Raw genomic sequence first — 26523 nt, forward strand, 5'->3', positions numbered from 1 at the left:
TTCCATTGGCAGCCATACATGCCCACGCCATGACACTACCACCACCATGCTTCACTGATGAGGTGGTATGCTTAGGATCATGAGCAGTTCCTTCTCCATCCTCTTCTCTTACCATCACTCTGGTACAAGTTGATCTTGGTCTCATCTGTCCATAGGATGTTGTTCCAGAACTGTGAAGGCTTTTTTAGATGTTGTCCGGCAAACTCTAATCTGGCCTTCCTGTTTTTGAGGCTCACCAATGGTTTCCATCTTGTGGTGAACCCTCTGTATTCACTCTGGTGAAGTCTTCTCTTGATTGTTGACTTTGACACACATACACCTACCTCCTGGAGAGTGTTCTTGATCTGGCCAACTGTTGTGAAGGGTGTTTTCTTCACCAGGGAAAGAATTCTTCGGTCATCCACCACAGTTGTTTTCCGTGGTCTTCCGGGTCTTTTGGTGTTGCTGAGCTCACCGGTGCGTTCCTTCTTTTTAAGAGTGTTCCAAACAGTTGTTTTGGCCACGCCTAATGTTTTTACTATCTCTCTGATGGGTTTGTTTTGTTTTTTCAGCCTAATGATGGCTTCACTGATAGTGACAGCTAGAGATGAGCGAATTTCTCAAAAATTCGATTCGGCTGATTCGGCGAATTCCAGTGTGAAATTCGATTCGATGCGAATTTCTTCGCTACGAAGATGACTTATAAAAAGGGTTTCTAGGCTTCAGAGAGCCTTTAAATTAGTGCAGAACACTGTACCTTTAATTTAAATGCCCTTGGAGATGAGGAAAGAGAAGGAGAAGGAGAAGGAGAAGGATGAGAAGAAGGAGAAGGATGAGAAGAAGGAGAAGGAGAAGGATGAGAAGAAGGAGAAGGAGAAGGATGAGAAGAAGGAGAAGGAGAAGGATGAGAAGAAGGAGAAGGATGAGAAGAAGGAGAAGGATGAGGAGAAGAAGGATGAGAAGAAGGAGAAGGAGAAGGATGAGAAGAAGGAGAAGGATGAGAAGAAAGAGAAGGATGAGAAGGAGAAGGATGAGAAGAAGGAGAAGGAGAAGGATGAGAAGAAGGAGAAGGAGAAGGATGAGAAGAAGGAGAAGGATGAGAAGAAGGATGAGAAGAAGGAGAAGGATGAGAAGAAGGAGAAGGATGAGAAGAAGGATGAGAAGAAGGATGAGAAGAAGGAGAAGGATGAGAAGAAGGAGAAGGAGAAGGATGAGAAGAAGGAGAAGGATGAGAAGAAGGAGAAGGATGAGAAGAAGGAGAAGGAGAAGGATGAGAAGAAGGAGAAGGAGAAGGATGAGAAGAAGGAGAAGGATGAGAAGAAGGATGAGAAGAAGGAGAAGGATGAGAAGAAGGAGAAAGAGAAGGATGAGAAGAAGGAGAAGGATGAGAAGAAGGAGAAGGATGAGAAGAAGGATGAGAAGAAGGAGAAGGATGAGAAGAAGGAGAAGGATGAGAAGGAGAAGGATGAGAAGACGGAAAAGGAGAAGGAGAAGCAGAAGGAGAAGGATGAGAAGAAGGAAAAGGAGAAGGATGAGAAGATGGAGAAGGAGAAGGATGAGAAGAAGGAGAAGGAGAAGGATGAGAAGAAGGAGAAGGAGAAGGATGAGAAGAAGGAGAAGGATGAGAAGAAGGATGAGAAGAAGGAGAAGGAGAAGGATGAGAAGAAGGAGAAGGAGAAGGATGAGAAGAAGGAGAAGGAGAAGGATGAGGAGAAGGAGAAGGATGAGAAGAAGGAGAAGGATGAGAAGAAGGAGAAGGAGAAGGATGAGAAGAAGTAGAAGGAGAAGGATGAGGAGAAGGAGAAGGATGAGAAGAAGGAGAAGGATGAGAAGAAGGAGAAGGATGAGAAGAAGGAGAAGGATGAGAAGAAGGAGAAGGATGAGAAGATGGAGAAGGAGAAGGATGAGAAGAAGGAGAAGGAGAAGGATGAGAAGAAGGAGAAGGAGAAGGATGAGAAGAAGGAGAAGGATGAGGAGAAGGAGAAGGATGAGAAGAAGGAGAAGGATGAGAAGAAGGAGAAGGATGAGAAGAAGGAGAAGGATGAGAAGAAGGAGAAGGAGAAGGATGAGAAGAAGGAGAAGGATGAGAAGAAGGAGAAGGATGAGAAGAAGGAGAAGGAGAAGGAGAAGCAGAAGGAGAAGGATGAGAAGAAGGAAAAGGAGAAGGATGAGAAGATGGAGAAGGAGAAGGATGAGAAGAAGGAGAAGGAGAAGGATGAGAAGAAGGAGAAGGAGAAGGATGAGAAGATGGAGAAGGAGAAGGATGAGAAGAAGGAGAAGGAGAAGGAGAAGGATGAGAAGAAGGAGAAGGAGAAGGATGAGAAGAAGGAGAAGGAGAAGGATGAGAAGGAGAAGGAGAAGGATGAGAAGAAGGAGAAGGAGAAGGATGAGAAGAAGGAGAAGGAGAAGGATGAGAAGAAGGAGAAGGATGAGAAGAAGGAGAAGGAGAAGGATGAGAAGAAGGAGAAGGAGAAGGATGAGAAGAAGGAGAAGGATGAGAAGAAGGAGAAGGATGAGAAGAAGGATGAGAAGAAGGATGAGAAGAAGGATGAGAAGAAGGAGAAGGATGAGAAGAAGGACAGTTCTGTGACAGTTTCTGTCTATTTCTGACAGTTCTGGGACATTCACTCCATACAGCTGTTTCAACCGCTGTATGGAGGGAATGTCATGGAACTGTCAGAAATAGACTATTAATGACAGTTCTGGGACTGTCCTTCCATGCAGCGGTTGAAACATTGTATGTATTTGTTTCCATAAATGGATCCATTTATGGAAACAAATACATACAATGTTTCAACCGCTGTATGGAAGGACAGTCCCAGAACTGTCATTAATTAATTTTCATCCTACTTCTTCTTTATCTCTCTGATGGGTTTGTTTTGTTTTTTCAGCCTAATGATGGCTTCACTGATAGTGACAGCTAGAGATGAGCGAATTTCTCAAAAATTCGATTCGGCTGATTCGGCGAATTCCAGTGTGAAATTCGATTCGATGCGAATTTCTTCGCTACGAAGATGACTTATAAAAAGGGTTTCTAGGCTTCAGAGAGCCTTTAAATTAGTGCAGAACACTGTACCTTTAATTTAAATGCCCTTGGAGATGAGGAAAGAGAAGGAGAAGGAGAAGGAGAAGGATGAGAAGAAGGAGAAGGATGAGAAGAAGGAGAAGGAGAAGGATGAGAAGAAGGAGAAGGAGAAGGATGAGAAGAAGGAGAAGGAGAAGGATGAGAAGAAGGAGAAGGAGAAGGATGAGAAGAAGGAGAAGGATGAGGAGAAGAAGGATGAGAAGAAGGAGAAGGAGAAGGATGAGAAGAAGGAGAAGGATGAGAAGAAAGAGAAGGATGAGAAGGAGAAGGATGAGAAGAAGGAGAAGGAGAAGGATGAGAAGAAGGAGAAGGAGAAGGATGAGAAGAAGGAGAAGGATGAGAAGAAGGATGAGAAGAAGGAGAAGGATGAGAAGAAGGAGAAGGATGAGAAGAAGGATGAGAAGAAGGATGAGAAGAAGGAGAAGGATGAGAAGAAGGAGAAGGAGAAGGATGAGAAGAAGGAGAAGGATGAGAAGAAGGAGAAGGATGAGAAGAAGGAGAAGGAGAAGGATGAGAAGAAGGAGAAGGAGAAGGATGAGAAGAAGGAGAAGGATGAGAAGAAGGATGAGAAGAAGGAGAAGGATGAGAAGAAGGAGAAAGAGAAGGATGAGAAGAAGGAGAAGGATGAGAAGAAGGAGAAGGATGAGAAGAAGGATGAGAAGAAGGAGAAGGATGAGAAGAAGGAGAAGGATGAGAAGGAGAAGGATGAGAAGACGGAGAAGGAGAAGGAGAAGCAGAAGGAGAAGGATGAGAAGAAGGAAAAGGAGAAGGATGAGAAGATGGAGAAGGAGAAGGATGAGAAGAAGGAGAAGGAGAAGGATGAGAAGAAGGAGAAGGAGAAGGATGAGAAGAGGGAGAAGGTTGAGAAGAAAGAGAAGGATGAGAAGGAGAAGGATGAGAAGAAGGAGAAGGAGAAGGATGAGAAGAAGGAGAAGGAGAAGGATGAGAGAAGAGAGAAGGATGAGAAGAAGGAGAAGGATGAGAAGAAGGAGAAGGATGAGAAGAAGGATGAGAAGAAGGATGAGAAGAAGAGAAGGATGAGAAGAAGGAGAAGGTTGAGAAGAAGGAGAAGGATGAGAAGAAGGAGAAGGATGAGAAGAAGGAGAAGGAGGAAGGATGAGAAGAAGGAGAAGGAGAAGGATGAGAAGAAGGGGAAGGATGAGAAGAAGGATGAGAAGAAGAAGGAGAAGGATGAGAAGAAGGAGAAAGAGAAGGATGAGAAGAAGGAGAAGGATGAGAAGAAGGAGAAGGATGAGAAGAAGGATGAGAAGAAGGAGAAGGATGAGAAGAAGGAGAAGGATGAGAAGGAGAAGGATGAGAAGAAGGAGAAGGAGAAGGAGAAGCAGAAGGAGAAGGATGAGAAGAAGGAACGGAAGGATGATGGAGAAGGAGAAGGATGAGAAGAAGGAGAAGGAGAAGGATGAGAAGAAGGAGAAGGAGAAGGATGAGAAGAAGGAGAAGTATGAGAAGGATGAGAAGAAGGAGAAGGAGAAGGATGAGAAGAAGGAGAAGGAGAAGGATGAGAAGAAGGAGAAGGAGAAGGATGAGGAGAAGGAGAAGGATGAGAAGAAGGAGAAGGATGAGAAGAAGGAGAAGGAGAAGGATGAGAAGAAGGAGAAGGAGAAGGATGAGAAGAAGGAGAAGGAGAAGGATGAGGAGAAGGAGAAGGATGAGAAGAAGGAGAAGGATGAGAAGAAGGAGAAGGAGAAGGATGAGAAGAAGGAGAAGGATGAGAAGAAGGAGAAGGAGAAGGATGAGAAGATGGAGAAGGAGAAGGATGAGAAGAAGGAGAAGGAGAAGGATGAGAAGAAGGAGAAGGAGAAGGATGAGAAGAAGGAGAAGGATGAGGAGAAGGAGAAGGATGAGAAGAAGGAGAAGGATGAGAAGAAGGAGAAGGATGAGAAGAAGGAGAAGGATGAGAAGAAGGAGAAGGAGAAGGATGAGAAGAAGGAGAAGGATGAGAAGAAGGAGAAGGATGAGAAGAAGGAGAAGGAGAAGGAGAAGAAGAAGGAGAAGGATGAGAAGAAGGAAAAGGAGAAGGATGAGAAGATGGAGAAGGAGAAGGATGAGAAGAAGGAGAAGGAGAAGGATGAGAAGAAGGAGAAGGAGAAGGATGAGAAGATGGAGAAGGAGAAGGATGAGAAGAAGGAGAAGGAGACGGATGAGAAGATGGAGAAGGAGAAGGATGAGAAGAAGGAGAAGGAGAAGGATGAGAAGAAGGAGAAGGAGAAGGATGAGAAGAAGGAGAAGGATGAGAAGAAGGATGAGAAGAAGGAGAAGGAGAAGGATGAGAAGAAGGAGAAGGAGAAGGATGAGAAGAAGGAGAAGGAGAAGGATGAGGAGAAGGAGAAGGATGAGAAGAAGGAGAAGGATGAGAAGAAGGAGAAGGAGAAGGATGAGAAGAAGGAGAAGGAGAAGGATGAGAAGAAGGAGAAGGAGAAGGATGAGGAGAAGGAGAAGGATGAGAAGAAGGAGAAGGATGAGAAGAAGGAGAAGGAGAAGGATGAGAAGAAGGAGAAGGATGAGAAGAAGGAGAAGGAGAAGGATGAGAAGATGGAGAAGGAGAAGGATGAGAAGAAGGAGAAGGAGAAGGATGAGAAGAAGGAGAAGGAGAAGGATGAGAAGAAGGAGAAGGATGAGGAGAAGGAGAAGGATGAGAAGAAGGAGAAGGATGAGAAGAAGGAGAAGGATGAGAAGAAGGAGAAGGATGAGAAGAAGGAGAAGGAGAAGGATGAGAAGAAGGAGAAGGATGAGAAGAAGGAGAAGGATGAGAAGAAGGAGAAGGAGAAGGAGAAGCAGAAGGAGAAGGATGAGAAGAAGGAAAAGGAGAAGGATGAGAAGATGGAGAAGGAGAAGGATGAGAAGAAGGAGAAGGAGAAGGATGAGAAGAAGGAGAAGGAGAAGGATGAGAAGATGGAGAAGGAGAAGGATGAGAAGAAGGAGAAGGAGAAGGATGAGAAGAAGGAGAAGGAGAAGGATGAGAAGAAGGAGAAGGAGAAGGATGAGAAGGAGAAGGAGAAGGATGAGAAGAAGGAGAAGGAGAAGGATGAGAAGAAGGAGAAGGATGAGAAGAAGGAGAAGGATGAGAAGAAGGAGAAGGAGAAGGATGAGAAGAAGGAGAAGGAGAAGGATGAGAAGAAGGAGAAGGAGAAGGATGAGAAGAAGGAGAAGGATGAGAAGAAGGAGAAGGATGAGAAGAAGGATGAGAAGAAGGATGAGAAGAAGGATGAGAAGAAGGAGAAGGATGAGAAGAAGGACAGTTCTGTGACAGTTTCTGTCTATTTCTGACAGTTCTGGGACATTCACTCCATACAGCTGTTTCAACCGCTGTATGGAGGGAATGTCATGGAACTGTCAGAAATAGACTATTAATGACAGTTCTGGGACTGTCCTTCCATGCAGCGGTTGAAACATTGTATGTATTTGTTTCCATAAATGGATCCATTTATGGAAACAAATACATACAATGTTTCAACCGCTGTATGGAAGGACAGTCCCAGAACTGTCATTAATAGTCTATTTCTGACAGTTCCATGACATTCCCTCCATACAGCGGTTGAAACAGCTGTATGGAGTGATTGTCCCAGAACTGTCAGAAATAGTCTATTTCTGACAGTTCTGGGACATTCACTCCATACAGCTGTTTCAACCGCTGTATGGAGGGAATGTCATGGAACTGTCAGAGTCCCAGAACTGTCATTAATAGTCTATTTCTGACAGTTCCATGACATTCCCTCCATACAGCGGTTGAAACAGCTGTATGGAGTGAATGTCCCAGAACTGTCAGAAATAGACTATTTATGACAGTTCTGGGACATTCACTCCATACAGCGGTTGAAACATTGTATCTATTTTTTTCCATAAATGACATTCTGCAGATACACTTAGAGGAGCGCTGCAGATACACTTTTTGCCGGCTTGGAATTAATCTTATTTTCATCCTACTTCTTCTTTTTCTTCTTATGAGGATGAGGATGAGGATGAAGAAGAAGAAGTAGGATGAAAATAAGATTAATTCCAAGCCGGCAAAAAGTGTATCTGCAGCGCTCCTCTAAGTGTATTTGCAGAATGTCATTTATGGAAAAAAATAGATACAATGTTTCAACCGCTGTATGGAGTGAATGTCCCAGAACTGCCATAAATAGTCTATTTCTGACAGTTCTATGACATTCCCTCCATACAGCGGTTGAAACAGCTGTATGGAGTGAATGTCCCAGAACTGTCAGAAATAGACTATTTATGACAGTTCTGGGACATTCCCTCCATACAGCGGTTTCCGGCAAAAAGTGTATGTGCAGAGTTCCTCTATTCTGCAGATACACTTAGAGGAGCTCTGCAGATACACTTAGAGGAGCTCTGCACATACACTTTTTGCCGGCTTGGAATTATTCTTATTTTCATCCTACTTCTTCTTCTTCTTCTTCTTCTTCTTCATCCTCATCCTCATCCTCTTCTTCTTCTTCTGAGGATGAGGATGAGGATGAAGAAGAAGAAGAAGAAGAAGAAGTAGGATGAAAATAAGATTAATTCCAAGCCGGCAAAAAGTGTATGTGCAGAGCTCCTCTAAGTGTATCTGCAGAGCTCCTCTAAGTGTATCTGCAGAATAGAGGAACTCTGCACATACACTTTTTGCCGGCTTGCAATTATTCTTATTTTCATCCTACTTCTTCTTCTTCTTCTTCTTCTTCTTCTTCATCCTCTTCTTCTGAGGATGAGGATAAAGAAGAAGAAGAAGAAGTAGGATGAAAATAAGATTAATTCCAAACAGGCAAAAAGTGTATGTGCAGAGCTCCTCTAAGTGTATCTGCAGAATAGAGGAACTCTGCACATACACTTTTTGCCGGCTTGGAATTATTCTTATTTTCATCCTACTGCTTCTTCTTCTTCTTCATCCTCATCCTCAGAAGAAGAGGATGAGGATGAGGATGAAGAAGAAGAAGAAGAAGAAGAAGAAGAAGTAGGATGAAAAGAAGAATAATTCCAAGCCGGCAAAAAGTGTATGTGCAGAGTTCCTCTATTTCTGACAGTTCTCTCACAGCTTCTTCACATGTACAGCGGTTGAAACATCTGTATCCTAAATGTAAACTAATAGATACAATGTTTCAACCGCTAAACATGTGTTCCTTCTGTCAGAGAACTGTCAGAAATAGCGGAGCTCACTGCAGGGACACTTTTGCCAGCTGATCGGGAAATGTTCGATTCGCGCACCCGAAGTAGGCAAAATTTCGGTTTCGCCGCGAATCGAATATTTCCTGAAATTCGACTCGAATTCCGGTTCGCCTGGTTCGATTCGCTCATCTCTAGTGACAGCTCTTTGGATCTCATCTTGAGAGTTGACAGCAACAGATTCCAAATGCAAATAGCACACTTGAAATGAACTCTGGACCTTTTTATCTGCTCATTGTAATTGGGATAATGAGGGAATAACACACACCGGCCATGGAACAGCTGAGAAGCCAATTGTCCCATTACTTTTGGTCCCTAAACAAGTGGGAGGCACATATGCAAACTGTTGTAATTCCTACACCGTTCACCTGATTTGGATGTAAATAACCTCAAATTAAAGCTGACAGTCTGCAGTTAAAGCACATCTTGTTTGTTTCATTTCAAATCCATTGTGGTGGTGTATAGAGCCAAAAATGTTAGAATTGTGTCGATGTCCCAATATTTATGGACCTGACTGTAGTATATATACCCAACAAGGACCAGCGACATACTGGTACATCCCTGGACTTTGAATGGTTATACCAGGATGATGCCTACAGCTGCAGGCATCATCCTGGTATTGTTTTTTTCAGCCGGCGATCGGCTTTCATGTAAAAGCAATCCTAGTAGATAATTAGCTGCAGGATTGCTTTTACAAGCAGCGGGAGATGATGCCCCCTCCCCCACTGCCTTCCAAGGTTTTCTCGGGCAGTCCCGTGCCATCAGGGAAACCTGAGAATGTAGACGGTGTTTCTAACAGCTGACTACGGAACTGATTGGAGACCAGAATGGTGCCAATCATCTCTATAGTCTAAGAATTCGGAAGCTACGAGCATTTCATCATTTCAGTTTCTCAGGATATAAAAAGCGCCATTTGTAAATTGGGAAAGCATCTGATCACTGATCTTGGTTTGATTAGATAATGTAAGGGCAGAGGAGAGATCCAGAGTCTGATAGACCCCAGATTTCTCAAAAAATAATATATGACAATGCCCACTGAAGTTATTGGGGATATTTGCATTCCCTGTTATAGCATTAAAAGTGATAAAATACAAAAAAAAATTAAAGGGACAGTGTAAAAATAATTAAAAAAATCTAAATAATTAAAAAACAAAATTGCCCCTCCCATGCGCGCACAACTGTGTGCACAAGCCTTGACCCTGTGCCGGTATGTAAACAGCGGTTGCACCATACATGTGAGGTATTGCCTTGAACGTCAGATGAAGGGCAGTAATTCTAACACTAGACCTCCTCTGTAAATCTAAAATGGTACATTTTAAAGGCTTTAAAGCGTTGCCTATGGATATTAAAAATGTTTGCAGTTTGTCGTCATTGAACGGGACATGTGCAGTTTTAAAGCATGTCATGTTTGGTATCTATTTACTCGGCATACCATCATCTTTTAGATTTTACCAAAAATTTGGCCAATATATTGTATTTTTGTGCATTAAAAGTTAAAAAAGTTAATTTTTTTTTAAATTTGCTTTTGAAAAATCGCTGCACGAGTACTATGTGCCATAAAAAATTGTAGTACCCACCATTTTATTAACTATTGTGTTTGCTTTAAAAAAATATATAATGTTTGGGGGTTTAAATTAATTTCCTAGCAAAAAATACTGATTTTTTTTCATGTGAACAAAAAGTGTCAGAAAAGGCTTGGTCTTCAGGTGGTTAGAAGAGTGAGTGATGTGTGGCATAAACTTCTAATGCTGGGCATAAAACGCCCCCACTCCCCAAAATGACCCCTTTTTGGAAAGTAGACACCCCAAACTATTTGCTGAGAGGCATGTTGAATCAATAGAAGAATTTATTTTTTTACCACAAGTTTTTGGAAAATGACAAAAAAAAAAAAAATTTTTTATACAAAATTGTCACTTAAATGATTTATTGCTCACACATGTCATGGATATATGTGGAATTACACCCCAACATACATTCTACTACTTCTCCCTAGTTTGGGGGTACCACATGTGAGAGACGCTTTGGCAGTCTAGCCAAGTACAGGACCCCAAAATCCAATAATCACCTTCAAGGTTTTAAAGGGCTTTATTTCCTCATTACACTTCCTGACTACCTATCACAGTTTCGGAGGCCCTGGAATGCCAGGATAGCACCTAACCCCCCCAAATGACCCCTTTTTGGAAAGTAGACGCCCCAAGGAATTTGATAAGAAGCATGGTGAGTATTTTGCAGATCTCATTTGTTGCCACAAGTTTTTGGAAAATGAAGAAAAAAAACAAAAACATATTTTTTCTATTCTTTTTTTATATTTCAAAACCTTGTGAGAAAAAATTAGATATGCAAAATACTCACCATGCCTCTTTTTAATTTCCTTGGGGTGTCTACTTCCAGAAAGGGGTCATTTGGGGGGATGGTGCTATCCTGGCATGTCAGGGCCTCCGAAACTGTGATAGGTAGTGAGGAAGTGTAATGAGGAAGTTACGCACCTTCAGGCTTTCAAAGTGGTCATTGGATTTCAGGCTCCTGCATGTGGCTAGGCTCCCAAAAAGTCTCACACATGTGGTACCCCCATACTCGGTAGAAGCAGCAGAATGTATTTTGGGGTGTAATTCCACATATACCCATGGCTTGTGCGAGAAATATATCATTTAAATGACAACTTTGTGTAAAAAAAAAAAGGTTTTTGTCATTTTCCAGAAACTTGTGGAAAATAAATCTTCCATGGACTCAATATGCCTCTCAGCAGATAGCTTAGGGTGTCTACTTTCCAAAAAGGGGTCATTTGGGGGTGTTTGCGCTATCCTGGTATTTTAGCACCTCAGGAAATATGATGGGCAGTCAGAAAGTAAAAGCTGTGTAAATTCCATTATCTATCCCATAGTTTGTAGACGCTATAACTATCACACAAAGCAATCAATATACACTTATTGGGATTTTTTTAACCAAAAACCTGTAGCAGAATACATTTTGGCCTAAATTTATGATGAAATTTTAGTTTTTTTGGATATTTTTTATGACCGAAATGAGAAAATATATATATATTTTTTTAATTTTTCTTCAAAATTTTCTGGTTATAGCGCCAAAAATAAAAACTGCACAGGTGATCAAATACCACCAAAAGAAAGCTATATTTGTGTGAAAAAAAGGACATAAATTTAATTTATGTACCATATTGCATGACCGCGCAATTGTCCGTTAAACTAGTGCAGTGATGTAAAGCAAAAAATGGTGTAAATTCCATTATCTCTCCCATAGTTTGTAGACGCTATAACTATCACACAAAGCAATCAATATACACTTATTGGGAATTTTTTTACCAAAAACATGGAGCAGAATACATTTTGGCCTAAATTTATAACTAACTTTGAGTTTGCTATATATTTTTTATAGCTGAAAGTAAAAAATATTGTTTTTCTTCAAAATTTTTGGTCTTTATATGTTTATAGCGTGAAAAATAAAAAGTGCACAGGTGATCAAATACCTCCGAAAGAAAGCTCTATTTGTGTGAAAAAAGGACGTAAATTTAGTTTGGGTGCAGCATTGCATGACCGCACAATTATCAGTTGAATTAGTGCAGTGCTGAGTATTAAAAAGAGGCGTGGTCATTAAGGGGTGGAAATCCTCAGGAGGGCAAGCAGCTAGACTCCATCCTGGTATTCTGCTGCAGAGACTGGAAGGTGACGGACTGATTGGGGGACCTTGTTGTCTACCAGTAGAGTGTGAATGACTTGTATTCCCAGATAATAATATATAATATAATCCCACGTTTACACACTATATATATATATATTTATATCTGGTGGTATATCATTGTTGATGACTATATAGTATATTGTTGGGAATTATAATGATTTATATGGTATGTTTCCCCTGACATATATGACACCTCAGCTTCCATTCTTCCCTTGGTATATATATATATTTATATCTGGTGGTATATCATTGTTGATGACTATATAGTATATTGTTGGGAATTATAATGATTTATATGGTATGTTTCCCCTGACATATATGACACCTCAGCTTCCATTCTTCCCTTGGTATATGCCTGGATTTAGGACACTCAATTGTTGTCCCTTTTCTTATATCGCCTTGTTTTGATCCAACAACTGATCACTACTTACTGACCTATCCGGACCCCACTACTATCTAATATTTACTGTGTATTTGCTGACACTTGTATATGTCACTCCAGCTTGTATCCTTCAATATACCTAAGGAAAAATGGCGCCTGCTTAGCCGTGCGTGCGCACTAAGTTACGTCTTCTCAAAGATGGCGCATGTATAATGCGCATGCACCGTTGTCTATATAAACTGATGGCGCACGGCTTGGCGTTATTGGTGTTCCCCTCAGACGACGTGCGGGTGCACAAAACGCGTAAGAAAGAGCCAATAACGCCATGATTTCATGCAGCCGAAGCAACGTGGAGCTCCGGCGGCCATCTTTAACTCTGGCCGGTTAGTCCATGCGGTTTTGCTTACTCACCCTATGTGTTTTTATCTGGATATCTATTATTATCTCAATAAATATTCATACTACTACACTATGGGATGTGTTTGCCTTGACTCCCCCGGGGAGTATTGATTTACAGACATCCAGAGAGGGAGCCTCTATTACACCCAGTGAGCTGCACCCATCCATCCCTTAAGGGGAACTCTGGAAAACCCGGATTCATCATCTTAAAGTCCCAGGACCCATCCCCCATAAGAGGGAGTTTACTCTATTCCTGCCCTGAGATGACCATTAGATGACAGCAGGATTTATTACAAAACCCACATTATTTTACGCGTTCCGGTGAGTGCGCATTTCTTCCATACTGATTGCACAGCACCGTTTCCAGGACTGTACAGGATATATGAGCACTTAGTCACTTTATGAACTTTTATATGTCTGGTGTTATTTATATCACAAGTTTATTTTTCAGAATCAATTTGTGAATATTTATGTCACTTTTATGTACCTTTTTGACCTTTTACAATCATTTTCGTGCTGCACACTATTATTTACATTGCTTATTGTAAGGTGTTACTTGGTTACCTTGTGCATAGCGGCTGATATCCATTTTTGTGCGCTCACATATACCTACCATACATACTGTATCCCCAGATGGTGGGGACTGGACCTCCTGAATGAAGGATAGGGAAACCTGAAAATTGTCCTGGGCAGGAAGGGGGGAAAAGTACCCGATATGGAAGGGGTTAAAGGGCAAATATGACAAGAAAACATTCAAAATGCTGAACACAGCACAAGGGATCACACCATGAGACATTTCTCTTCTCAGGGCTGCAGTTCCTCTAAGCTCCACAAGGTGGTGATCTCGCTTATACCCAAACAGGAAGTCTCTATGGAATACAGAAGGGAAGTGATGTCAGGTACAGACAGGAAGTGATGTCAGGTACAGACAGAAAGTTCCATGTGGCACAAAGAAGAGGAGACATTGGTGGTACTGGCAGCAGAGGAGGTAATAAGATGTTATTTGCTATTTACACCCAGTAACCCCCCCCGTCATGTCCGTCCTCTTCCTCCATAGTCACGTCCTTCCTCTTCCTCCATAGTCACGTCCTTCCTCTTCCTCCATAGTCACGTCCGTCCTCTTCCTCCATAGTCACGTCCGTCCTCTTCCTCCATAGTCACGTCCGTCCTCTTCCTCCATAGTCATGTCTGTCCTCTTCCTCCATAGTCACTGTGACGTCTTTTATCTCCAGCAGATGATGATACACACATATATAGTGTGGGAACCCAGATGAACCCCTTCAGGGGCAGAACATTCCCCCACTTCCGGGGCCGGAACATTCTCCTCATTGTGGAGATAAATTCTAGTAATATGGTCCTCTAAACAAACAGCACTGACAATAAATAGACAAGACAAGGACCATCCTGACCATACATGGCCTACAAAGGACAATGATGACACTACACAGGCAGCCAATGGGCAATCATTACACTATGCAGCCAACACAATGATGGAGTGCCGGGGTCAGGAGTATGGAGCATAGAGCCCCTTACATTGCTGCTCAGGAGGAAGGAAACATTCCCCAGCCGGCCATGAAGAATATGTTCCATCATTGGTGTCAGAGGGAGGGAAATACTGAGGGGTCTGAGGGAAGTAGAGGAGCTGAGAAGCTGTGATGGTTTAGTAAAGCTGAAAGACTTTAGGGCCTCTGAAGGGGGAATCTGGGACCTTTTAGGGGGTACTCAGGCTGCAGGGCTTTGGGGGAATAGGGGGCTGAAGGTGTCAGGGGACTCAGAGGGAGGGGAGGTCTCTGGGTCTGTGGTGGCCCCCCACCTGTACTTATTTTTCTGACCTTACAGAACTGCCAATCTTAACCATCTTAACCAAGCCAAAGTCCTTGGAGTCATTCTAGACTCTAACCTCTCCTTCCAACCGCATGTCAAATCACTTACAAACACATGCAGGCTCCACCTCGGCAATATCGCCAAAATACGCACCTTCCTTACCCCAGACACCACTAAACTACTCGTACACTCCCTGATTATCTCACGTCTGGACTACTGCAACTCCCTCCTCACCGGCCTACCCCAGTGCAGGCTCTCCCCGCTTCAGACCATCCTGAACTCAGCGGCCAGACTCATCCACCTCACCAACCGCTCCACCTCTGCCACCCCCCTCTGCCTATCCCTCCACTGGCTCCCTATCGCCCAACGCATCAAATTCAAACTACTCACTCTGACCTACAAAGCCCTTCACAACACTGCCCCTGACTACCTCACCAACCTGATCCCCAAGTACCACCCTACCCATACCCTTCACTCCTCACAGGACCTCCTTCTATCTTGCTCCCTGGTCTCCTCCTCCCATGCACGACTGCAGGACTTCTCCAGGTCCTCCCCCATCCTCTGGAACTCACTACCCCAATCCATCAGACTGTCACCTTCCCTCCTCACCTTCAGGCGCTCCCTGAAAACCCACCTCTTCAGGGAAGCCTACCCCACCCTTACCTAACTGCTGCTCTCCTTCATTCCTCCTACCACTCCATCCCCCACAGCCACTTCCTCCTGTACCACTACCCCCTCCCTCCTAGATTGTAAGCTCGAAAGAGTAGGGCCCTCTAACCCCTCATGGGCTGTTTGTAGTTGCTGTAATGTTTCATGTATTGTCCCCCCCTCTATTGTACAGCGCTGAGCAAACCCTTTGGTGCTATATAAACTCCATGTAATGTAATGTAATCTTATTGTCTCACTGGTCATGTGACATGTTCTGGAATTTCAAGTAACATAGAGAAGGACATTCCTTCACTCAGTGAGCACTTGTTCTTAGAGGAGTCCTGATTCAGCTGCAAACCAGTTCAGAAACAAAACAATCCCAACAGAGAAAAGGGAATTTCTGATCCGACGAACCAAGAGGGTTCCAGGTCCTTCAAGATGTAACAAACACTAAACAGTCCAACCTAAATATCTTCCCATGGGGGGAGTAGTCCTTCAATGTCCAGCAACCCTCCTATTCCCCCCTCACATCCACATCCTATTATTGTGTGACCAATACCATCCAAATCATTCTTACTTTCATTTCCCAAAGTTATCCGTCTACAAGGAGACCTGTATAGATCACATGATGGCACCAATGAGGATGGAGGAGGACCGGAGTCACATGACTGAGAAGATACTAAACCTCACCCTGGAGATCATCTACCTGCTGACCGGAGAGGTGAGGGGGATTCTGGGAGGTCACATGACATCACTCTTATCTCTATTAATAAAACACAGACCTGACCGGAGAGGTGAGGAGGATTCTGGGAGGTCACATGACATCACTCTTCTCTCTATTAATAAAACACAGACCTGACCGGAGAGGTGAGGAGGATTCTGGGAGGTCACATGACGTCACTCTTATCTCTATTAATAAAACACAGACCTGTATAAAAAGATAATAGAGCGCTGGGAACGTAGGAGTAAAGCAGCTAGCATAAAAGGTAACCTTGGGACCCAAATGAAAACATGTAAAATAAGATATGCAGCGCTATTAAAGTTAGTATGAACAGGCGGAAAATCAGAACATGAATAGCATAATAACTTATATGAAAGAACTCAGTCCATATTACATGGTGAGATAAAGTGATAGGTGCAATTGTCCAAATAATCCATGTTCAAAGATATTCGTGACTCTTGTGATCTCGTGATTGTACAAATAATGCACTAACCAGATAGCGCAAGGGATGCGCATGGAGCAATTAAGACCCGCTCCTGGTGCTCTGGACTTGTAATATTAGGAGGATGTCATCTGCAGGTTGGCCACCAGATGTCATCAATCCAGGTATAATGGTAAGTCATCCACCAGAAAGATCATCAGCGGGGGAGGGGGTGATCACACATCATTCCCAAATAAACGGAACCTTCAAAAGCGGGCTCCCATGCAATAGATGAGACCCAGAGAAGCTTCTGATAGTGTAGTATATCTTTAATAAGCAAAACTTACAGCACGTACAGTTTAAGGATAAACTTACATCCAAAACAGAGTCTGGCCACCAGGGTGTCAGTCAGGATAGCCTTGTGGTATGGATACACAGGTCAGGGGCACCTCCCTAACGCGTTTCGTGTGAATAACACTTCCTCAGAGGGAGTGTGCCCATGGTAAATGATTGTGTTTATATAGAGAGGTAATTGGCGCGCAATTGTGCATTCCTGCGTCGCCGATTCCGGTTCGCGCATGCGCACTAGTGACTTAGCGGCCATTTTCCCAGTGATTTAAGCGCATAGACGGAAATCGGACTTTCGCGCATGCGCAGTGAGCGCTCGCGGCCATTTTCCAAGAGTTCATAAATAGGGAAGGCATTCGCGCATGCGCAATGAGCGTTCGCGGTTGCCATTTTGTTGGTGCCACAGTGTACACATACCAGAAAGCCTCCTAAGCAGACGCCCCGCATCAGGAGCACCGAGGATTCTCTCTACTCCCTTTGCAATAAGCCCACAATGCATTTTATTGAGGGTGAGCTTAGGACATTAGAAACAAAAAATATGGAAATTAAAGTGTATATAAAAAACTATAAACATAGTCTAATGGAGATTTTATGGGTAGTGACATCTTGTGGATGGTTAGGGTATTTACTCCAACATGCCACTCAACCTATATCACTACATGATAAATAGGAGTAATAATCCGCTGGCATTAATGTGTAATATACATGTAATGAAATGGTCTACACACCATTGCCAGAAAATCTATTCATAATGAAATCCAAAATTGGATTGGATGTCCAATCAGAACAATCCATAGCAGATAAATAGGTTAAAAACAGTACTATGAACCATATCAGATTAGCGTTTCACATCTCCCCAAACGAATGGGTGCAGATAGTTAAATATATTCATATGATAAAACAACCTTATATAAAGCTAAAAAGGTAGAAAGAAATAACCTCATTAAAAATCGAATAAATAAAAGTAAGAATACATATAAAAATGAACATAAAATCGTGAAAGAAAAATGTATCAAAGACTGGAGCAATCCAAAAAGCCTGTCCCCTACTACGATAGTTCGCGTGTGAACTATCGACTGGTATAGTGATCAAATGAATAAAGCCACCCGTAAAGAACACCTTGACAGTAATAAATTAACTGGTATCGATGAAGCAGTTTACATCTAGCTCTACGTTTAGCCCTTGTGGTGCTTGGGTGTGTAACAAAAAAATCCACTTCGTTTCTAGCATTGAAACGGCTCTTCTCTTATGTGTGCCTCTCCAATTCTTATTAACCATGTCAATGCCTATGAATTTTAGTGCGTGTGGGTTCCTGTTGTGATGTTGACGAAAGTGCATGGACAGTGAGTGATCCTTAAAACCTTTTTTGATGTTAGATAGGTGCTCACGTAACCTGTCTCTCAATCTCCTTGTCGTTCGTCCTACATATTGCTTACCACAGGTACAACTCAGGAGATAAACTACATGGGAACTATAGCAAGTAATAGTTGATTGTATGTCATAGGATTGGCCAGTTATGTTCGAACTAAAAGTTTTCACAGATCTTTTGTGAATGCCATTAAAGGTGCATAACATACAATTATTGCAGGGAAAAAATCCCTTGGTGTTGAGGAAACCAAATGTAAGAGGCTTAGGGGGGTTGACAATATTAGGAGCTAGCATGTTTCTTAATGTTGGGGCTCTCCGGTAAGTAATTTCCGGTCGATCTGGAAGGGTTTCACCCAAAACCGAGTCATTTTTTAAAATGTTCCAATTTTTTCTAATAATATTGGCCACTTCCTTGTGTTGTGTTGAGAAGTTGGTGATAAAGGGACATTTCCTCTCTGTTTGAACTTTACTTCTGGACGTTAGGAGATTCGTTCTATCAATATCAGCCACTTCAGTAATTTCCCTTTCTAAGATATTCTCGTCATAGCCTTTCTCAATGAATCTCCCTTTGAGTATGTTAGCCTGCTTTCTATAGTCATCTACTTCCGTACAATTCCTCCGAACACGGAGAAATTGGCCCCTCGGTATATTGTCTAGCCATCTGGGGAGGTGGCAACTATCTTTAGGAATATAACTATTCCTGTCTGTTACTTTAAAGAAGGTCTTAGTGGAAATGCATGTCCCATTCTTGCATAAAGTTAGGTCCAAAAAATTTATCTCACTGTTGCTATACTGGAAAGTGAGTTTAATATTATTATTATTATGGTTGAGGGTGGTAAAAAAAGTTGTTCAACGTAAATATGTCACCCTCCCAGAGAAGTAGGATGTCATCAATAAACCTTCGATAAAAAATTAAATGCGGCCAGTCTCTGGAATATATTATGTCCTCTTCCCATCTTGACATAAAGAGGTTTGCCAGACTCGGCGCAAACTTCGCGCCCATGGCAACTCCTGTCCGCTGTAGGTAATATTTAGCATTAAACCAGAAGTAGTTGTGTTGCATTGCAAATTCCAATAGTTCTAGCAAGTAACTCTTTTGAGGATGTGAGATCTCAGTGGCTTCATTAAGATAAAACTCAGCAGCATTTAAACCATCCTCATGCTTTATGTTACTATACAATGCTGACACATCCGCTGTGACTAGTAGAGTGTGACTGCTTACGTGGATGTCTTTTATATCCATCAGTACCTGTTTTGAATCTTTAAGGAAGGATGGTGTTTTCCAAACTAAAGGTTGTAGAAAAAGATCTAGATATTCACCAACACGGGAACAGAGTGAACCTATTCCACTTACTATCGGGCGACCCGGGGGGTTTATGGGATCTTTATGGACACAGACCTGACCGGAGAGGTGAGGAGGATTCTGGGAGGTCACATGACATCGCTCTCATCTCTACTAATAAAACACAGACCTGACCGGAGAGGTGAGGAGGATTCTGGGAGGTCACATGACATCACTCTTTATTACAGTCATGGCCGAAATTGTTGGCACCCTTGATATTTCTCCAGGAAATCATGTATTTCTCACGAAACGTATTGCATTAACACATGTTTTGCTATACACATGTTTATTCCCTTTGTGTGTATTGGGACAAAACAAAAAAAGGGAGGAAAGAAAGCAAATTCGACATAATGTCACACAAACCTCCAAAAATGGGCTGGACAAAAGTATTGGCACCCTTTCACAACTGCGGATAAATAAGAATGTTACAAGCATGTGATGCTCCTGTAAACTCACCTGGGGCAAGTAACAGGTGTGGGCAATATAGAAATCACACCTGAAAGCAGATAAAAAGGAGAGACGTTCACTTAACCTTTGCATTGTGTGTCTGTCTGTGCCACACTAAGCATGGACAACAGAAAGAGGAGACGAGAACTGTCTGAGGACCTGAGAACCAAAATTGTGGCAAAATATCAACAATCTCAAGGTTACAAGTCCATCTCCAGAGAACTAGATTTGCCTTTGTCCACAGTGCGCAACATTATCAAGAAGTTTGCAACCCATGGCACTGTAGCTAATCTCCCTGGTCGTGGACGGATGAGGAAAATTGATGAAAGATTGCAACGCAGAATAGTCCGGATGGTGGATAAGCAGCCCCAAACATGTTCCAAAGACATTCAAGCTGTCCTGCAGGCTCAGGGAGCATCAGTGTCAGCGCGAACTATCCGTCGACATTTAAATGAAATGAAACGCTATGGCAGGAGACCCAGGAGGACCCCACTGCTGACACAGAGACATAAAAAAGCAAGACTACAGTTTGCCAAAATGTACTTGAGTAAGCCAAAAGCCTTCTGGGAAAACGTCTTGTGGACAGATGAGACCAAGATAGAGCTTTTCGGTAAAGCACATCATTCTACTGTTTACCGAAAACGGAATGAGGCCTACAAAGAACAAAACACAGTACCTACGGTAAAATATGGTGGAGGTTCAATGATGTTTTGGGGTTGTTTTGCTGCCTCTGGCACTGGGTGCCTTGACTGTGTGCAAGGCATCATGAAATCTGAGGATTACCAAAGGATTTTGGGTCGCACTGTAGGGCCCAGTGTCAGAAAGCTGGGTTTGCGTCCAAGATCCTGGGTCTTCCAGCAGGACAATGACCCCAAACATACGTCAAAAAGCACTCAGAAATGGATGGCAAAGAAGCGCTGGAGAGTTCTGAAGTGGCCAGCAATGAGCCCAGATCTAAATCCCATTGAACACCTGTGGAGAGATCTTAAAATTGCTGTTGGGAAAAGGTGTCCTTCCAATAAGAGAGACCTGGAGCTGTTTGCAAAGGAAGAGTGGTCCAAAATTCCGGGTGAGAGGTGTCAGAAGCTTATTGATGGTTATAGGAAGCGACTGATTTCAGTTATGTTTTCCAAAGGGTGTGCAACCAAATATTAAGTTAAGGGTGCCAATACTTTTGTCCAGCCCATTTTTGGGGTTTTGTGTGACATTATGTCATATTTGCTTTTCTGCCTCTGTTTTATATTTGTTCCAATACATACAAAGGGAATAAACATGTGTATAGCAAAACATGTGTTAATGCAATACCTTTTTTGTGTGAAATACTTGATTTTCAGGAAAAATATCAAGGGTGCCAACAATTTCGGCCATGACTGTATATATTTATTTCAGGTACTTATATAGCACCGTCAATTTGCACAGTGCTTTACATATATATTGTACATTCACATCAGTCCCTAACCCTCAAGGGGTGTACAATCTAAGGTCCCTAACTCACATTCATACATACATATACTAGGGACAATTTAGACAGGAGCCAATTCACCTACCAGCATGTCTTTGGAGTGTGAGAGGAAACCCACGCAGGCACAGGGAGAATATGCAAACTCCAGGTAGATGGTGCCATGGCTGGGATTCGAACCAGCGACCTTAGTACTGCCAGGCAGAAGTGCTAACCATTTAGCCACTGTGCTGCCCTTATCTCTATTAATAACACACAGACCTGACCAGAGAGGTGAGGAGGATTCTGGGAGGTCACATGACATCACACAGACCTGACCGGAGAGGTGAGGAGGATTCTGGGAGGTCACATGACATCACACAGACCTGACCGGAGAGGTGAGGAGGATTCTGGGAGGTCACATGACATCACACAGACCTGACCAGAGAGGTGAGGAGGATTCTGGGAGGTCACATGACATCACTCTGATCTCTATTAATAAAACACAGACCTGACAGGAGAGGTGAGGAGGATTCTGGGAGGTCACATGACATCACTCTTATCTCTATTAATAAAACACAGACCTGACTGGAGAGGTGAGGAGGATTCTGGGAGTCTAACATGATATTCCTATTGGTTCCTCAATACAGAGATTTCCTCTTCTGAAGTCAGGTGATCATATGACCATCACAGTGCCTCCATGTGACTCCCTAAACCCTGAGAGACACAACATGCAGAAGATTCTAGAAGTCACCAAGAAGATGATGGAGCTGCTGACAGGAGAGGTGAGCGGTGCCGGGAATTCTGGGACATTCTCCAGTAACAGACAAGGGATGTGTCTGGATGGTGACTGTATCATTGTGTGTGTCAGGTTCCTATAAGGTGTCAGGGTGTCACTGTCTATTTCTCCATGGAGGAGTGGGAGTATTTAGAAGGACACAAGGATCTCTACAAGGACGTCATGATGGACAATCAGCCGCCCCTCACATCACCGGGTAAGAGGAGACTTTATTGTAAAGGAGAGAGCAGTACGGAGGATCCACCTAGATCCCCCATCATCTGATAAACACATAGAAACAATGGATTCAGTCAGTGTGTGTGTTTCCTACAGATGGATCCAGTCATGGGAACCCACCAGAGAGATGTCCCCGTCCTCTGTATTCCCGGGATTCCACACAGGAAGGTCACACCATCCCTCACCATCATCAGGTAGATGAGGAACAATCACTGATAGTATCATTAGGATCTGTACATTATCTGCATTGTTACCATTGATGTCATTTTTATTATATATTCAGAGTGGAATCCACGATGATTATATTATTGTTGTTAAAGAAGAGTATAAAGAGGAGGATGAGGAGTATGGAGTGATGGAGGAGTTTTCAGAAGGACACAAGGATATGATGGAGCCACCTAATACCAGGAACCCACCAGAGAGATGTCCCCGTCCTCTGTATTCCCGGGATTCCACACAGGAAGGTCACACCATCCCTCACTATTACAAGGTTGGTGGGACGGAGCATCTAGAACATGAACTTGTGGAGATGATGTGTGGATATTTTATGTGACCTTACATTTTACAGATGATATTTTCTCTCATTTCCTTGATTTAGAGTGGAGATCCAATCGATATAGAATTTGAGGTGAAAGCAGAAGAAGAAGAGGCGTATGTGAGGGATGATCAGCAGTCTATGGAGGAGGATGGAATAACGGGGACATTTATAGAGGAGGACACTCCTACAGAGATCAGCACAGGTGGGTCATGAACACTAAATCCATTCCTCCACCCATACTGCTCACTGATTGGTCCAGAGTAGGGCGGGGACTGGGTGATATCAGCCTGTAATCCCCTGGTCACTTTCCTGAGCTGTGTTCCCCATCTTGCCTGATGTGGGCGGAGTCCTGTTTGGGGGAACCAATCAGCTCCTGTCTAGTAATCCTCTTTGTCTTTGTATTTTAGTCCATGGCCGGGAGATGAGGAAAACCTCCGAGGATTGTCTCACTTTGTCTCCAGACTGGAAAGTAGAAGATGAGGACATCACACAGTATAGTCCAGGAGAAAACCCGGCTCCCTCCAATGTCCATCCGGCACCACCCAGTGTAGATGGACCATCGGATTCCTTGTATCCTGAAGAACCTCAGACTGTGCGGGACCGGGCTGTTCTTCCAACAGGGAAAAGCTTTTCCTGTCCTGAGTGCGGGAAGGGTTTCCATTTTAAATGCTATCTTGATGAACATCAGAGATCTCACACAGGGGAGAAGCCGTATTCCTGTCCTGAGTGCGGGAAATGTTTTTCAAAAAAGTCTAATCTTAAAAAACATCAGAGGCTTCACACAGCTGAGAAACCATATTCCTGTCCTGAGTGCGGGAAAACATTTTCACAGAAGGTTCACCTTAGCACACATCAAAGACTGCACACAGGGGAGAAGCCATTTTCCTGTTCTGATTGTGGGAAAAGTTTTTTTCAAAAATCAGAGCTTGTTTCACATCAGAGATCTCACACTGGGGAGAAGCCATATTCCTGTCCTGTGTGCGGGAAACATTTTTCATGGAAGTCCAGTCTTTGCATACATCAGAGATCTCACACGGGTGAGAAGCCATATTGCTGTCCTGAGTGTGGGAAATGTTTTTCAGTGAAGTACAACCTTTACAAACATCAGAGATCTCACACGGGAGAGAAGCCGTATTCCTGTCTTGAGTGCGGGAAATGTTTTTCACATATGTCTAATCTTTACATACATCAGAGATCTCACACAGGGGAGAAGCCGTATCCTTGTCCTGAGTGCGGGAAGTGTTTTTCACAGAAGTCCAATCTTTCTATCCATCAGAGATGTCACACAGGGAGAAGCCACTTTCCTGTCCTGAGTGAGGGAAATGTTCCTCACTGAAGTCCTGTGTTCCTGTACATCGGGTCCCACACAACCCTGGAGGTGTATTAGTGCCTTGAGTGCGGGAAATGTCTTCTAGATGAATGTTGCTGGACATCCCAGCTCTCATGTGGGGAAGACGCACACCCTGATATACACCTCAGATATACTCCATGGCTGATCTTCATCCTGGAAGAAACAGTTCATAAGGAGATGAGAGGTCCCCAAAGACATGGATGAAGTGTGGGACCGGGTTGCCCATACATATGAGGAGAATAAAAATGTCCTGACCTGTCATTGGCTGAGAAAATTTTGTGGTGGGAGATTTCACAAACACTTGGAGATCTATTTAAAAATAAAAGAATGAGTTGAACGAATGTGACCGGCGTTCGCCCAGCTGGGATGAACATTGGCCATATTTTATTTCATACTCTGATATTCTTGGCTCCATCTAGTGGCCATAATGCAGTATTGCACTACTTTTACTGATTGAGGTATTTCATGAATAATACCTCAGTATGGTCACTAGATGGAGCTGACGGTCATAGGAAATCAATGTGTTAAATTACGGCCAGAATCTGTAAGGACTCCATGAATTTGTGTCACATTCGTCCAATTAATTTCTATCAGCAGACCCCTTACTCTCCTTCTTCAGGTATGGATTCATACTAATATACTTCTTAGTACATTAGACATGGAAGGATAGAAGGTGATCTGTATGTAAGCCTTCACCTTGTAATACAACCAGTTCAGGTAAACATAAAAATGAAAGAAAAGCGTTTGTGTATAGATAGAAAAACATTAGAAATACATTGTTCCCCTTTTTATAAGTGATCACATTCCCTCTGTTCTCAGCTGTATATGGGAAGGAGAAACAACAGCACAATTGACTTCTGTTTACTGGTCTTCCCAGTGCATGGCTGAGCAGGGGGGGTGTCAGGACAAGTCTTATCATTGAAGGAGAGCAGGCTTTGTTTTCAGCATGGATGGAGAACTGACCATGAAAGTGACAGGGAAGCAGAGGGACTGGCAGGATCACCGGGGATCTCATACAAAGGAAGCAATACAGAGAGAAGAGGAGACATCTTCATACCAGGACATGGGACAGCCGGCACAGATCAGGAATAGGACATTGACCCCCCCCCAAGCCATTTCTGACACTTTTTGTTTCCATGTAACAATCAGTATTTTTGCTAGAAATTGTCTTTGAACCCGCAGTGCGCATGCGCTGGGCCGGGACAGGTTATGTGCTGACCGCACTCTGCATGTCCTCCACCATCTGAGATAAATGAAGCAAGTGGGGCAGAGGAGGGGTCCCGGAAACAGCAGCACTAGATGGGGGAACACAAGATGTACAGTCAGTGCTAATGGTGAAAAAGAAGCCCACACAGCAGCCTCGGTCAGACCGCCAGTCCCCTCTTCTGCAGTGAACTCCTCCAGCCAAGATGGCACCGCTGCACAAAGCCACAACACACAGCAGCCCACCACTGCAGCAGTCCTCACCTCCATCACTGCAGCAGCCCTCACCTCCATCACAGACATCTTCTCAGGAGGACACACTCGGAGACCCATTTTCCTTAGTCCCAGGATGAGCCCCAGCAGACGTCACCAGGTGAACAACGACAATTCTCTCCATATCTTGGATCACCTGGGGGGGTATTGGTAGTGCAGCCTCCCCAGGGTCCTCCACCGTGTCAAAACACAAATGCAGATAAAAAAATTTGATAAAAAGATACAGCTGTGTACGTATAAGTAAGCAATAAATGTCATTAAATATATATATATATACATACAGTTGTGCTCAAAAGTTTGCATCCCCTGGCAGAAATTATGGCATTGATATTGAAATACGACTGATCTGCTCTTTTATTGAAGGATGATGATCACATGAAGCCATTTATTATCCAATAGTTGTTTGGCTCTTTTAGAAATCATAATGACAACAGAAATGGCCCAGATCAAAAGTCTCCGCCCCCCGGATCAGAAGTCTCCGCCCCCTGGAATGTTTGGCCTTGGTACAGACACACAAGGTGACACACACGGGTTAAAATTCCAATTAGAGGTTAATGTCCCACATCTGTGGCTTTGTAAATTGCAATTAGTGTCAGTGTATAAATAGTCAATGAGTTTGTTAGCTCTTCCGTGGAAGCACTGACTAGGCTAGATACTGAGCCATGGGGACCAGAAAAGAACTATCAAAATTCCAGCGTAACAAGGTAATGGAACTTTATAAAGATGGAAAAGGACATAAAAAGATGTCCAAAGCCATGAATATGCCAGTCATCACTTCCACTAAGAAGTAGAAAATTCAGGGACCTTTTGATAGCAAGCCAAGTACAGGTAGACCAAGAAAGATTGCAGCCACAACTGACAGAAGAATTGTTCAGGATACAA

The 26523-nt window shown here is 43.1% G+C and overlaps 1 protein-coding gene across 1 annotated transcript in view; it reads left to right on the forward strand.

Moving 5' to 3' along the window:
• The window catches only part of LOC149443044 (uncharacterized), a 34683-nt gene extending 10257 nt beyond the window's left edge, over nucleotides 1–24426 (forward strand). The window contains exon 3 of the mRNA XM_089655975.1: nucleotides 23505–24426. Coding sequence (XP_089512101.1) covers nucleotides 23505–24150 — 646 coding nt within the window. The 3' untranslated portion in view covers nucleotides 24151–24426. The remainder of the gene's footprint in view (nucleotides 1–23504) is intronic.
• Nucleotides 24427–26523: the final 2097 nt, after the last annotated feature.

The sequence above is a fragment of the Staurois parvus genome, unplaced genomic scaffold (assembly GCF_062004578.1).
Source record: "Staurois parvus isolate SC_StPar_1 unplaced genomic scaffold, SC_StPar_1.0 ptg000879l, whole genome shotgun sequence".
In the NCBI taxonomy this organism is placed as follows: domain Eukaryota; kingdom Metazoa; phylum Chordata; class Amphibia; order Anura; family Ranidae; genus Staurois; species Staurois parvus.